General features: G+C 30.4%; 2 protein-coding genes across 5 annotated transcripts in view; one reads left to right on the forward strand and one right to left on the reverse strand.

The window, feature by feature from the left end:
* Window positions 1-15,517, reverse strand: part of LOC132944160 (uncharacterized) — a 49,850-nt gene that overhangs the window by 15,891 nt on the left and 18,442 nt on the right. For 2 of the 4 annotated variants that reach the window (XM_061013360.1, XM_061013361.1), the window contains exons 1-2: window positions 1,793-1,931; window positions 1,616-1,673 (exon numbers count right to left, since the gene is read on the reverse strand). The exons of 1 other annotated variant lie outside the window; for it this stretch is intronic. In XM_061013360.1, coding sequence (XP_060869343.1) covers window positions 1,616-1,661 — 46 coding nt within the window. In that variant the 5' untranslated portion in view covers window positions 1,662-1,673; window positions 1,793-1,931. Of the gene's footprint in view, window positions 1-1,615; window positions 1,674-1,792; window positions 1,932-3,051; window positions 3,083-15,517 lie in introns of those variants that run through there. One more of the 4 variants, XM_061013365.1, reaches the window with a different exon arrangement.
* Window positions 13,687-15,154, forward strand: LOC132944161 (uncharacterized). The gene is made up of 2 exons (XM_061013366.1): window positions 13,687-14,242; window positions 14,340-15,154. The coding sequence occupies exons 1-2, from the start codon at window positions 13,805-13,807 to the stop codon at window positions 15,144-15,146; spliced, it is 1,245 nt and encodes a 414-aa protein (XP_060869349.1). The 5' UTR covers window positions 13,687-13,804; the 3' UTR covers window positions 15,147-15,154.

A 15,517-nucleotide genomic window follows, 5' to 3' on the forward strand; every position in this document is an offset into this window, starting at 1 on the left:
ACTTGAAGAGCGCCAAAGAGCACTAAAAGCTTTATGTGTGGTGCATTCTCTGAAAATGATCGACAGAATGTGATCAACAATTTTTGGAAAATGAAGACTTGGGATGGGAAACGTGGTTTTGTTCGAGGCATGGTAATTAACAGACCAATAATAAAAAGAAGAAAAATAAATAAAAATAATAAATATTTCAAGTCAGAAAGTCGAGATATAAGATTGCAGACATTGAATGGACAATGTTTAAAAGTGTGCAGAAATTTTTTTTTTAATACATTCAACATTGGTGAAGATAATTTCAAAAGATGGACAAAAAATATTACTGAATTTACAGAACCTGGCATAGAAGCTGAACCAACTCCTCCATCAAGAACATTAAAAACAAATATTGATGTACTTCATTTAAAAGAATGGTTACATTTACTTCATAAAGTCTCTAGCCACTATTGTAGACAGTCTACCTCTAAGATCTATGTTGAACCTACTTTTGTATCTCTATCTGGTATGTATAAAGTGTTTCAAGAATGGTGCCAAGAAAAACACATAACATATGCTACCAAAACTATATTTTGCAATACATTAAAAACAGAAAATATTAAAATCCATCAGCCCCGTAAGGACCAATGTAACATATGTGTTGGGTATAAGCTAGGTTCTGTTTCAGAAACTTTGTATAATAGTCATGTAAACAGAAAACCCATGGCTAAAGAAGAAAAAAATAAATTTAAAGCTGAGGTTTCAAGTATTAAAGTTGTAATAACTATGGATTTACAAAGTGTTTTACTTTGCTATGTTTGTAGCTTATTTAGTAAAACACTATTCTATTGATTTTGATTTTGTTTTAAAATAAAACTCTAAGAGATAACTATTAAAAAGTTTTTATAGTTGTAAATTATAATCTACTTTCCAATACCTATTTAGAGGGGGGGGGGGGTGGGGGGCTGTGTTGATAGGTGTATTATATGAACAAAATTACTTCACGGGATTTATTCAATATATCAAACTTTGATTTTTTTGGTTTATATTTTTTTATTCAATCTGTTACAAAAAAAAAAGACCAATAATAACAATTAATGATTTATAGGTTAAAATAAATAAAAAATAAAAATAAAAAGGCAGATTAGACAGACTGTATAGGCCTCCCAGCGGAGGTACTACTCCATGAGTAGGACTTTATAGTTAGGCTAGCATGTCATGACCCACTGTCTTTTAAGTCTTTTAATCGGGTTACCTGGGATAGAAGCAGATGATAGATCGGAGATTAAGGGATTCTTATGGTGGGCTAGGCGGCTATTTAAACGTTTATAGTGAGTTGCGGCTAGTTCGGAGACAAATGGTATTTTGAGATCAGAATGAATTACTAGTATTAGTTTAATTTATTTAAAATAAATCAGTTTGAAAAATGTTGCTATCAAAATATTATATTGTTTTGATTAAATTACTGATGCATAATGCATATATTGTAATATTGTATTCAAACCTCTTCACTTTAGATACATACATGTATTGAACTTGTTGTATATTATATTTTATATTTAAATATAATGAATATTATAATAACACAATGTCTTCAAAACATGATTTATCTATTTATTTATGTATTACTATATCGTTTACGTACCGGAAATTAAACATGAATATATTATCCAGGAATACGTCACCTTCATTGCCACTGTGAGCTGAAATTAAAACAAATATATTTAAAAAATATAATCAACAAATGTCTATACATAAGTATTATGTCAAATGAACAATTAAAAAAGATATGCAATACTGAATAAAAATGAAATGTATATACCTTTAGTAAACACTGAAAGTATCTGTAGAGAATTTATTAATTTTTTACTTAATCAGATAACTTTATGTAAGAGACGATAATATCAATACAACTTTATAACACTAGAGTTCTAGACACATAATGTCGGGTCTTATTTAAATCTAAGCTATGCGATAGGTATGGTTCTGATATGTAATTGGTCTGTTATTTTGCTTAAACTATATCATGGTGATCGCATAAACAATGATCAAACTACGTAGATAGGTGGCAAAGAAATATTTTATTAATACAGAGTGATTATTTTATCATTGAACACTCATTATTACAAAAAGTGTAAATGTTTTTGAAAATATGTATTTATATAGATTCAAGTCGTTACAACACAATGTTTTTATTAAAAATTTTTTTAATATGTGTGTTTCTTTATAATTTTTTAAGTTCTTACTTTTTTGAATGACAACGTAGTTTTAATTTCATATTCAAGAGCAGAATATTTTAGTAGCTACCTACAGTAATTAATTTTAATTCAAACATTTATTTAAATATTATAAGATATTTATTGAATTATTATGTTATTTGTCACCTTTTAAAAAAAGGTAAGTATGTATAATTATAAATTTTAGATGAAAAAAAAGTAACTGATTTATAACTAAATTAGGTTACTTTTATTTCTAATTTACATGTAACTCTAACAAATTAATAAAAAAAAATAAAGGTACCTTTTAACTTTAAACTCAACTTAAATTTTTCAATAATAACGAGTAAAAAAAAAATTTAAATAGCCTAGCCTTGATATTTTGATTATAAAAATGAAAGTACCTAATACTAATGTAGCACCTTCCTTTTCATGCAACTTACAGTTAATTAAGTACGCGTATCATATTTATGTCTTATGCCGTATATAGTGTGTGTATCTATTAAAAAAAATTAAATAATCTAAATTGCAACAATTAAAATAAATAGTTAACGACTGTTGTACGCATTTTTTATCTCGTCGTTTATATCACCTTTAATAAATGATTATTATTACTATCTCAAATGATATTTTTTTCTGGTATAATTATATACCTAACTATATTTTTAGAGGTACTACGTATTAATAATGTTGGGAAAGTACATGGCCTCGATTAAAGAAACTATATCGTAAAACCAAATGTATGTTTGTAGCTTATTTAGTAAAACACTACTCGATTGATTTTGACAAAAATTTCAGAGATAGTTTTTTTGAGATATCAGAAATATTTAGAGAGTAAGAGTTTAAACCACGTTAAAAAATATACCAAGTGCTAAATGCAATCCACGACTTGAGGTTGCCCATCTAGTTCAAATTATTTCACAAAGTTTGGAAACATTCAAAAACTGCACAAGGGCGTATTTGGGTTATTCAGCTAGTTTCGTATAAATTCTAAATACAAAATAATTTAATTAATTAGGCATACTATAGTAATCAAGTTATAGATAACTTTTTATAATTTCTTTTAAAGTATAAAATAAAAGTGATTCATATCAAAAATAATATTTGAATATTTTGTAAATGAACCGGTATTTTTTAAGTTCAAAAATAAATATGTTACATGTTTGACCCAAAGATTAGTTTAAAACTATTATGACAATTAAATAAAGTTGTTTACAGTAACTAATTTATTGTTTCATTGTAAAATTGAACAAAAATATAATTGTAGACAGCGATTACTAATCGATAACAAACTGTTATGTTCAAAGTGCCTTAGTCCACCCAATCTTTATATTATTTCATTGAATTTTTTTTTTTTAAACGAAAAATAATAATTAACTTCCTATTAGGCTTATGTTTTATACCCAATGATTGTAAGTTTGAACATTGAACTTATAATTATAAGTGACTTCTATTTAGCAGTAAAATTATAGCTATCACAAAGTGTGTCTAATTTTACCTTACTAGTAAAAAAAGTGAGTGCTGTCATGGGACACCCGGTAGAAACAAAGTTTGCTATGCATGCTATGAATAATCCACTTATTCAAAATAAATTATGAATCTTCCACAAGAATATCCATATCATGTCTCAAATCATTCATTTAATAATTATTGGATAATCATAATTGATTGTGACCATAATAACTAGTGAATGTTTAAATGAGACTCCCATTAAATATTCTTTGATCAACCAAAACTAGATAAATGTATAATACTAATACTCTTTACCAGATAGTAAAAGCATATTCCCAAAAAATTATTATTCATATTCATTGAATATCCAAATATCAATTGACAATTATACAATTGTATGTTGAAGTTAATATAAGAGTATGTTAATTTTGCAATTATATACTAAAAAATATTTTTAATTGAATTCTAAATTAACTTTTAAGTAGTACAAAATGAAAGTAGGTATCTGAGTAAAAAACATTTGCTAAATATTTAATTAAAATAATATTCATTATTATATTTTATTTCATAAATCAAAACAATGTTAGGTTAACTTCAACGGTTTTTATTTTATTTTTTTATATCATAAATATTACAAATACATAATATTATTATATGATGTGCGAATTTCTTGATCTTTCACCAGCTTTGCTTAGCCAAATGCTTGCAATCGTTTCACTTTTTTTAATCGATTTTTCGGCCAAATTTTCAGATGAATGTATATAGCTTCTAAAACAAAACAAAATTTAATTATACTATTAGCAAATTTTATAATTTCTTTTAATTTTATAATCAATTTTAACCTACAGATACATTGGATATATTATGCAATATTTAAATAATAAACTAAAATACTAAGTCCTGGTTTCATAGATAATTTATTAATTTAATAATTTAATACAGTTTAATGGACCAATCATGTTTAAGGGACCTTATTAGAGTGACTGATTCGTTAAATGTTTAGTGATATTCGGGGTGATATTGTTTATGCAACCCGACATTAACATTATTACATGGTCGCCACAATATTTTATTAAGTAATTTACCCGTCTTCCACATTTATCCAAGATACATTATGAAAGTAAATAATTATTATTGTATATAACAGTTTGTTCAATTAATTTTTTTTTAATTCTTTAAGAATAATACTTAGTATTATTCAAATGAATTTAAATATATAACAAATAAATATAACAAAATAACTAATTGCCTACTGGTCTGACTAAAGTTTTATTAATAAAAAATAGAAATATCTTTTAGATATAATTAAAAGTAATTAGAATTTATCAGCTAATTAGTAATTTCATTAAAATATTAAACAATGTCTTAGGTATAATTTGGTATAATATTATCATTATGAATAGTACGAACAGTTAATAAAGTTAAATAAAAAAATATGTATCAATAATATTAATATTATATATGTACTTATCAGATATAAATTCAATCTCAAATTTAATTTTAGCTTATTTAGATATATTTATCTTAACAAATAATTGAATCTAATGTACATTTATGCAATGAAACAGCTGTCAAGTTTGATTTATAAAAAAAATCTAACATTTGTTACATTAATATTACATTTAAATATGCTTATATATTTTACTAGGGTACCTAGGTAAGTATAGGGAGTAATTATAAAATATTAAAAATTCCAAAAATAAAAAACAGATTTATATATCATATTATGTGGTACAACTATTCTGCCTTACTAAGCGAATAAGCAGTATCTCCAATTTTAGTTAAATTGATCTGAATGTTCGGTTTACAAATTGACAAATATACAACCCATGCTTAATGACATTGTTCATATAAAGGTGGAAAGAGGATTGAATTATTTGCTTTACAAAAATAACTACAATGATTATTGTCCATTTGCAAAACTTGATTTTTTTTTTTAAAAGTATCATTAAAAATAAATCTCAAAACCAGACGTTAAACAAAAGTTGTTGGTATTCAACCAACCAAAAATAAAAGTTTAATAGAAACATTAGTTCTTTTAATGCCAGAAACTAGGATTGTCTAGGAAACAATTCTGGCTGGATTTTCTGCGTGAAATGGGAGCACCAGATTCATCATACGTCTGTGACGTAAGCATTTCTCCAACAGCATTTTCCTAAAATTATCTGTAATTTGTTGGTAAAAGTATGAATTACTTGTATGAAACACCTTGTATTAAATTGTCTAGCCTTATACACATTTGATATTTTATAAGTTTTGAACTACAAATTAATTAAGTGTGGTTTTAAAGAAAATTTGAACTTTTAACGATTATAAAAATAACCATGATGCCAATGTATAGTTAATATTTTAGCTATAATAAAAACTTATGTATTACATTTTTAAGCTTTTTGACTAGATAAATAATTTTTTAATGACATTTGTAGAAAAAAATAATTTTAATTAATCAAATACAATCTAAGTGAGGACGGTATAATTAAGCTGGTTAAGAAAAAATTTTAACAAATTTTAATTTTTTTTCTCCAATTATTTTAAAAAGCATTGAGTATTTTCAATTTGGACCTCCTAAAAGTACAAACTAAATCCAATTTGCTTCCAAAAACATTCATTGGCATCAAACATTATGATCAGAGCATTTTTTCTACCGGAAAAGTTGAGAAGTTACAAAGCTTTAAAATATCTCAAATAAACGTTTGAAATTATTAAACTGGACAAAATAAAAATAAAAAGTTCAAGCCCTTCCTCCCCCCCCCCATTTAAAAACCATGCGTACGCCACTGCTGCTATTCAATTTATATAATAAATTATAATATAACACTTTATACCTATATAACATGATATGTCGTATACTCGTATACCTATTACCTATACATTTATACGATTACTTATTTGTTATTAGTTATTACTATTTATCTATTAGTCATTAATCATTATGATCTTATGGACTGATTTTGTAATTATTTTTTTTTTTGAAAGTAATAACGTAACGTGATAAAAATTATTATTTATTTCGGGTGGGTAACTCAAATGTTATACTTAATAAATTTCTTTTTAATATTTTTTCTAGTTTTGAAAAAAATTTCGAATTATTTAATAGGATAGGACATAACGTATTCATTATGACGTTTTTTTCGCGGTCCAACGTCGATAAGAAATTGAGGCCGTTTGTTTACATTTTTGTATAGTATAATAGTCATAATAGAGATAATCAGATGATCGATATAGGTATACTTTTTGGCCTCAATTTATTCATATAGGTAATAAATTGTATTCATCACCGGTACGACGTTATGTTCTATCCATGTCTTTATTATCTATGCGAATTACACAAAAATGTGGTGGCCATATTCCTAGTTAGCAATCAGTGGTGACTGGTGACCATAATATTGCAATAGTTTTTAAAAATGACAATATAATATGTATCTAAAAACCATGATATTATTAATTACATTCCAATTTTAAATAATTATATTTTTATTTTTTCCATTTAGTAATTACTAATTAGTAACAAAATAATAATATAATATATTATTTTTTACATTTCATACCATAAAACTTCATACACTCACTTTAAAATAATATTAAAGAATATAATATTGAGAATTGTTTATAAATTTACATAATTTTCAATGCTCTTACATTTGATGCATAGTCTACATCCTAATTCCCAATACATTTCTTTACCTAGTTAGTATAACAATTAAAAAAACTTATTATTTATAAACGTTTTAACAGTTATTGTTATACAATACATAGTATACATGATACATTTACAGTAAAAAGTATTTATTATTTAGAAATATTTGTACAGTTGTATTATAAAATAATAATAATAATTCTTTTTTTAAGAGAAAAAAATTCTAATTACAAATAATACAATATTGTAGAAGAATGTTGAGTTCTTTTTTTAATTTGTACTTATATATTATCTCATTCTAAGTAAGAAACTTACTTTTGGCCATTTACTAGTCAGTGGCGTGACGAAGGACTTTATTTGAGGCACGTGCTTCAGTTTAAAGGGTGGTGGGTGTTCAGGAGACTAGAGGCATTTAACATATTATAATAATTTATTAAGTGTGTACTAAGACTAAGCCAATCTTTCTCAGTTACCATTTACGTAAATACATAATTACTTAAATAAGTGTTTATAATTTATAACTTAGGTTTTATAAATTATTATGCCCCATAAGTTAATGAAGTTCGCCATGCCACTGCTGCTAGTTGATGAATAAAAAAAATTCAACACCTATTAATACAATGTATCAATTTGTTGGCAAAATGTTCAAAACAAATAAAAACCTGGCTAATTACAACAAACAATTTTTTTTATGAGCTATAATTTACCATTTACATTTTATTTAATATTTTTTGATAGAATCAAACATTTGATTTATGTTGTTTTATATTTGAGATGAACTGGATACTATTATTAGTATTATTAGTCTTCTGATGGTTGTATGTACGCATAAATTTGCATCCTCTGGGTATGATAGGTATAATTAGTGAGTATTAGTACTATTAAATGGCAAGGTACCAAGCAATAGTAATGCTAAATGCTTATTGATTATAGAAGAATTTGATTATTGAGTATAAATTAATTTAAAACAAATAATGCTCACATTGTAACAAAAATGTTATTTTACTATTAAATTGAAATCTTCATTTTATTTTATTTAGCACATTTTTCTTGTTAAGTTTTTTGTAGTTTTGAGAATTTGATGTTTTATTTTTGATTTTCTGTTCAAACTACAGACAAATCTTTATAAAGCATGAAATCATAATAAAATATAATTATATAGGCAATAAAATAATTATAACTTACCAACTTATGATAGGTACATAATTGTTCAAACATATTTCTAAGAATATGTTCAAAGAAATTGTGTTAAATCTGATAAGCCCATGAACATATTACTCCTACAATACAATTTTTAATTTAATAAGTACTGCAAAATTTGTTTGAACCATAAAATAATATTAAAACTTTATTAAATAATAGAATAGGTACTTTTATGTGTAGAGAATAATTAACATTCAAAACACATGTTGATCTTTGTTACTTTGTAACTTTTTATAAGTATTAAGATATGGAGCAATTACATATTGTTAAACAACGTAAACGGTACTTTACAAATAAATTTACGATTTAGAAATTATAATACAACTAAATAATAGGAATAATTATTTAATTATTAAAATGAAATGGTAACCATAATATTTTGTAATTGTAATTTTCAATCAATTGAATAATTGTTTAATTGTTATCAGACGATACTTTGTTAATCAATAAGTTATTCATCAAATCTTATCAGAAAACAATAAAAGATTATAATATCAAATATAATAATAATATTAAATATTACGTAATTATAAGTTTACGGACAAAACACCTTTTTTTTCTTAATTTCAAAATAAACAAAATAAATTTATTTTATCTATTGACTTTAATTATTATAATATAATCGTATTTAATAATAGGTATTACATAAATGTACACATATTGATTTTTTGTACAACAATTATATAAGATTTCATCAATACATTTTGAAGAAGTAAAATAATATGCTTATTACGAGCTATACTGAAAGCGTTCGCCGGCTGTACGAGCACTCGGGTCGTGGGCCACATGATTATACCGCTATGCCACTATGGTATTAAATAATTCACTGTTTTTTTAGAAACTAGAAAAAATATTAAAAATCAGGTGATTAATGAAATTAAAATGTTGAAACGTCAATATTTTCAGAAAAATGAACTCTACAAAATGGCTATCTTCGTTTTTTCTTTAATAATTAAATAAAAAAAATATATTTTTCAACTTTTTTACCAAAACATTAAAATAAATTAAAACATGAAATATTTATAGTTCTTGTCCCTGTGAGTCTTACTAAATAATCAGAATTATAATATCTCCATTTTTTCAGGAGGCATTGCAATTGGTAACTCCTTACTTGAATACTTCAAATACACGTACACCCTTTCTTATTATATAACATAAAAATTCAAGCAATATTTCAAACTATATACATTAGCATAATCTAAACATAATATTCTCTGATTTAACACATATATTTTAACTGTTTTATTTATTTATGTTCATTTAAAATTATTTAAAATATATCATGTAAAAATCTTAAATACACCACATAATATGATAACATCACTTATAAACATGTCTACTACCTAACAATTATTGTCATTCATTTTATAGATATTGTAGTTGTTACTTTTATTCCATTAAATTTATATTATTTTCTAACTATGTTACCTCATTTCTTTATTGTGTAATGCCATGTGCACTATAAGGACATACCTAGTGCAAAATCAAATTCCGTGCAATTTGTAATATATTATATGTCTACCTTCTACGTTAATAAACACATATGTTATAAATTATGTAGAGGGTGGTCACACTGACCCCCTCCCCCCCAATAAATCTAAGTAGGTACTCTCACAACAATTGTAGGAGTAGCCAACGGGCAGAGCAAGACGCAGTACGTCTGTGTAATTAAAAACTGTTGTAAATTTAGTAATTTGTTGATTGTTAATCTTTTGTTACTCAAAGAGTCAATGTTAAAATAAAGTGTTAATCAAACGTTTAAGACGTGCTGAGTTCGATGATTTCAATCTGACAGTGGTCTTTAACATTTTCAGAAGTGGGATTCGAGCGTGCGTGCATCGTGGTTTCGTAAAGTAGTAAGTACGGGAAAGTGAGGTTATGCGCCATTAACCATTCGACGTTTCGGTAAAGTGTCGCACGTTATAAAGTGTTAGTCGACTACCGTGGTACCGTCGGTAATTGGTAACCGGAATCACTTATCACGTACTCAACACTGTCACTGTTGTTGATATCCTATCACAGTATCACTATACGTTGTCATTTGTTGTTGACAAACACAAATACGCGAGTTCGTGGGTGTAATAACTAATAACGACGAAGTCATGAATAATGAAGCAAACGGTTCGTCGGGTGATTCGTCTACTGGCTCGATCGGCAATGGCTCGATCGGCAATGACCCGACGCTGCAGTCATTATTAGCCTTGCTAGTCAACAATGTCATCCAAGCACCGAGTATCAACAACTCGTATCAAATTATGCCAGATTTATCTCACACTGTTGGCGATTTTGACGGCGAGTGTGAGATCGGTGGAGAAGCTACCGCATGGCTGAATAATCTGAATACCACCGCGGAACTTCACAAATGGCCCAATTCGCTGAAGTTGCAAATGGCCCGACGGCACATGATCGGAGCAGCTCGCGACTGGTTCCTGAGCAATATCGATGTAATCGCTACGTGGGCAGAATTTGAATCGCTATTCAACAAGACATTTCGAGCGGACACAAGTTTTTCGCAACGATATGCACAAATGCAAGCCAGAATACAGATAAAGGGCGAATCGACCACCACCTATTTCCACAACAAAGTGAGGCGATGCAAACTAGTTAATCTCACATTCGCAGACACCAAAGAACAAATATTATTAGGATTGTGGTCGGACGAATTATCGCGGACCCTCTTAGCCGCCAGGCATATGGACACGGATGAACTTCTTGCGGATATCGTGGCATACGAGCGCGTACAAAAGGGACGTGCGGAAAATAGCTGCGTAGACAAAACTCCGTGGCGGCCAAAAACTGTCAGAGAAGTCGACAAACGCGTTAGTGCGAAGCCGCCCGACGTCACTACAGCTGGTACTGTCGCGTCTGGAGACAAGGAAAAAAGCGTAGTGCCTATTGAAAATAAATTGCGCTGTTGGAATTGTCAAAAGACAGGGCACAGCCGACGTGATTGTCCTTCGTCTCGACGCAATGGTGATAAGTGCACCTCATGTCACTGGTTCGGCGGTAAACACCACAAATCCTGCACGGTAAAAGATAAAGAAGAGGGAAAGCCAAGCGCGGACAAAAGCACAATGTGTACGTCAATAGGACCTGATCGACGCAGTGGTGGCACCTTGCATGAAAAACAAGTATGTTTAAATGGTGTGCACGCCATGACCGGTCTTATTGATTCTGGTTCATCGGTATGCATTTTACGAGAAAGTGCTGGACGGCGATGCGGTTTGATTTGGGAGCCTGACAACACGACAATTGTGGGATTTGGCGCGAACGCTCAAACCACTACGATCGGGAAAACTGTAGTCAACCTGAGCATCGACGAAGCAACTCTCGCGGCAGCCGTCATATATATAGTACCTGACACCAGCCACCAACTTGATCTATTGATCGGTCGACCGTGGTGCGAAGCGCCAGAGATTTCTTACATTAAACATGGAGACTCACTTACCTATTATAATACCATTTCATTTCCATTCACTCAGGCGGCTTCAAACGAAAGCTGCTCAGCTGAGGGTGCGTTGGTTGTACGCGACACCAAACGCAGCTAATTGCGTGGATGTAGTGACAGCAATGGTGAATGAGGTCCAGATACAGGTACCTGTGAAAAACGACTCCGAACACGCTGTGGAAGTGCAAGCTAATGACATACTCGCCAGACGGGCAGTAGTAGCACAATTTCCGCAGGTGAAAGCGGAGCCGCTTAACCGTCCACTTACGTACGACGACATCCGGAAACCGGAGTGTTTGAACACAGAGCAACAAACCGAGTTACTCAACCTTGTGAACGAGTACAGGAGCTGCTTTGCATTAAATATGAGCGAATTAGGGTGCACTGATCTAGGCACCATGGATATCACCATCAAACCAGGGAGCGAACCGTTTGCCGCCAAGCCATACCGTGTATCTAGGAACGAGAGGGAAGAAATTCAACGGCACGTCCAGGTATGGAAAGATCACGGTATTGTTGAAGATTCAACTTCAGCCTATGCTGCGCCGGTACTTCTAGTGCGTAAGAAGTCAGGGGAGTCGAGGTTAGTCGTGGACTATCGACGGTTAAACGATCAAACTGTGAAACAGGTCTACCCCCTACCAAACATTGATGACTTATTGGAACAAATGGCGGGTTACCGAATGTTTACCGTATTAGACTTAGCCCACGCCTACTTGCAAATTCCATTGACTGACGCTGCAAAACCATTGACTAGCTTTATCACACCAGATGGAACAGGTCAATTTACTCGCATGGTATTTGGGTCGAAAAATGCCCCGTTTGAATTTACCAAGGGGATGGACCGAGCTATAGGACGATTGAAGAATCGAATAGTCATAAATTACTTCGATGACTACTTCATACCTGCCAGGGACTGGGAGGAAATGAAGGAACGCCTACGTCAAGTTCTAGAAGCACTCGTTGCCGCGAAGCTTACATTACGGCCAACCAAATGTATATTTGCTGCGAAAAGTATAGAATGTCTGGGCTTCGAATTATCAGCTGATGGAGTACGTCCCGGAGTAGTGAAACTGAGGGCAATTGAAGAGTTTCCAAAACCCAAAAACGAACATGAAGTTCGTCGCTTCATGAGTCTAGCTAGTTTCTTTCGACGCTTCGTACCGAAATTTGCAGAAAAGGCACGACCAATTACTGAACTGACAAGGAAAGAAACAAAGTTCAAATGGGGACCAGAACAACAGAGTGCATTTGAACAGATTAAGTTAGATTTACTTAGTGAACCAGTACTGCAATTGTTTGATGCTACCAGGCCGACCGAGCTACATACAGATGCATCTTGTAACGGTCTAGCAGGCATGCTGTTGCAGAGAGACGAGACTGGAGAACTACGTCTAGTGCACTGCTACAGTAAAAAAACCAGTGAGACGGAACGTCGCTACCACTCAAGTAAGCTGGAGCTCATGGCGATCGTGTGGGCCCTTGACAGGATGCGCTCTTGGCTAATTGGGATACACGTCGTTATCATTACTGATTGTCAAGCACTTGTCTACATGAATAGTCTTAAGTCGACCAACTCACAGATAACTCGTTGGTTTGACCTAATCCAAGAATTCAACGTGGAGGTGAGACATCGTGCCGGGACAGCTATGTCACATGTGGACGCTCTCAGTCGAGCCCCTACTGAAGACAGCTCAGACACATTGGACGACCTGATCACTGAACGATTGGAAGTATGTGTAGCCGTAACTGAAAGCTGAGTACACACGTTCAGTCTTCAGTTCAAACTTAACTTAAAGTAAGTGTGTTCAGGTAAGTCGGAGTTCGTGATTTACTACACACGATTTGTATCGTTGATCAGTTAAGTGTGGCGACTTCATGATGAACGACGATTTGTGTTTAATTTCGACTGCTATTGCGTGCTATACAAAGTTGAAGTATGAACCAAACAAGTCAAACAAGCGCTCAAAATGGGTCAAAAATTGGTTGCAAAAACGAAGCACTTACTCTCATGTAAATTTATTAAACGATTTACGCCTAGAACCAGATGACTGGCGAAACTATTTGCGTATGGACGAGGACACATACATCGAACTTTTAAATTTGGTAACACCACTTATAAAAAAACAGGATACTGTAATGAGAACGGCTATCACTCCACACGAGAGGCTGTCAACAACCTTGCGATTTTTGGCGACTGGAAGAAGTATGCAAGATTTAAAGTACTCTGTAGCCATATCACCGCAATCACTTGGACAGATAATACCTGAAACTTGTACTGCTATTTGTAAAGTTCTGTGGAGAGATTATTTAAAAGTAAATTATTATTTTTATTTTCATATAATTATTTATATCATTGTCGATCTAGTTGTTGAATGTAATATTAATTTTGTTCGTTTTTAACGTTATGTAGTTTCCAAATTCAGAAGATGAATGGAAAGAAATTTCAAGAAAGTTCGAGACAAAATGGAATTTTCCTCACTGTTTGGGAGCAGTTGATGGTAAACATGTGTCCATAGCTTGTCCTCCAAAAAGTGGTTCGTTTTATTACAACTATAAGGGATTCTTTAGTTTAGTTTTAATGGCGATTGTAAACGCCAACTACGAATTTATATTATGTGATTTCGGGACTAATGGTCGTGTCTCAGATGGAGGTGTTATTGAAAATACAAATTTTTATAATAAGCTTAAAAATAACACATTAAATATTCCATCTCCGTGTGAATTTCAAGGAAGTAAAAATAATTTACCTTATGTTTTTATTGGTGATGAGGCTTTTTCATTAAAGCCAAATTTTTTAAAACCATACAATCAAAAGGAACTAAATTATGAACGTAAAGTATTCAACTACCGGCTATCAAGAGCTCGAAATGTAGTAGAAAATGCCTTTGGGATTTTATCTGCACGATTTCGCATTTTTCATACTCCTATTAACATGAAATTAGAAAATATTGAAAGAGCAGTGTTAGCTTGTTGCACACTTCATAATTTTTTACGAAGAAATTGTAAAGATTCGTTTATGTTGTCTAATGAATATAATGACAATTCTGGCAATATAAATATAGATAAAGAGGGACTTATTTTAACGAATTTACAACGTGGACATAACCGTCATGCTGGAGAAGAAGCCAAGGAAGTACGTGAAATATTTTTGAAGTATTTCAATGAAGAAGGGTGTGTTGCATGGCAACATAATCGCGTAACAGCAGGCAAGGATTAATAAATTAGGTAACTAATAATCTCACTATTTAAAACAATGTTTTAGTAAAAACAACAATACCGAATAATATTTAAAACTAAAACTTTACAATAACATATAAAAAAAATTCAACCTTTTAAAATTAAATTTTATTAAAAACAACTTAACAGAGTAACTATTAGTTAAAAAGTTTAAATTTTAGTTACGTTAAAAAAAACTTATCTTAATTTACTTATTTAACGTATTTTGGTATAAAAACAACAAACATTTACTTTTTATGATTAAAAAAAAATTTAACTTCCATATTAAAATTGAAAAAAACATTAACTTCCATATTAAAATTGAAAAAAAAACATTAACTTTCGTAAAAAAATTTAAAAAAAAACCATTAA

The sequence above is a fragment of the Metopolophium dirhodum genome, chromosome 5 (assembly GCF_019925205.1).
Source record: "Metopolophium dirhodum isolate CAU chromosome 5, ASM1992520v1, whole genome shotgun sequence".
NCBI classification, from domain to species: Eukaryota; Metazoa; Arthropoda; class Insecta; order Hemiptera; family Aphididae; genus Metopolophium; species Metopolophium dirhodum.

What these genes read in the sequence shown, in the direction of transcription:
- LOC132944161 (XM_061013366.1), top strand. Translation starts at nt 13,805, where the DNA reads ATGATGAACGACGATTTGTGTTTAATTTCGACTGCTATTGCGTGCTAT. An exon ending in TGTGGAGAGATTATTTAAAA is followed by an intron (nt 14,243 to 14,339) that starts GTAAATTATTAT and finishes AACGTTATGTAG; the next exon opens with TTTCCAAATTCAGAAGATGA.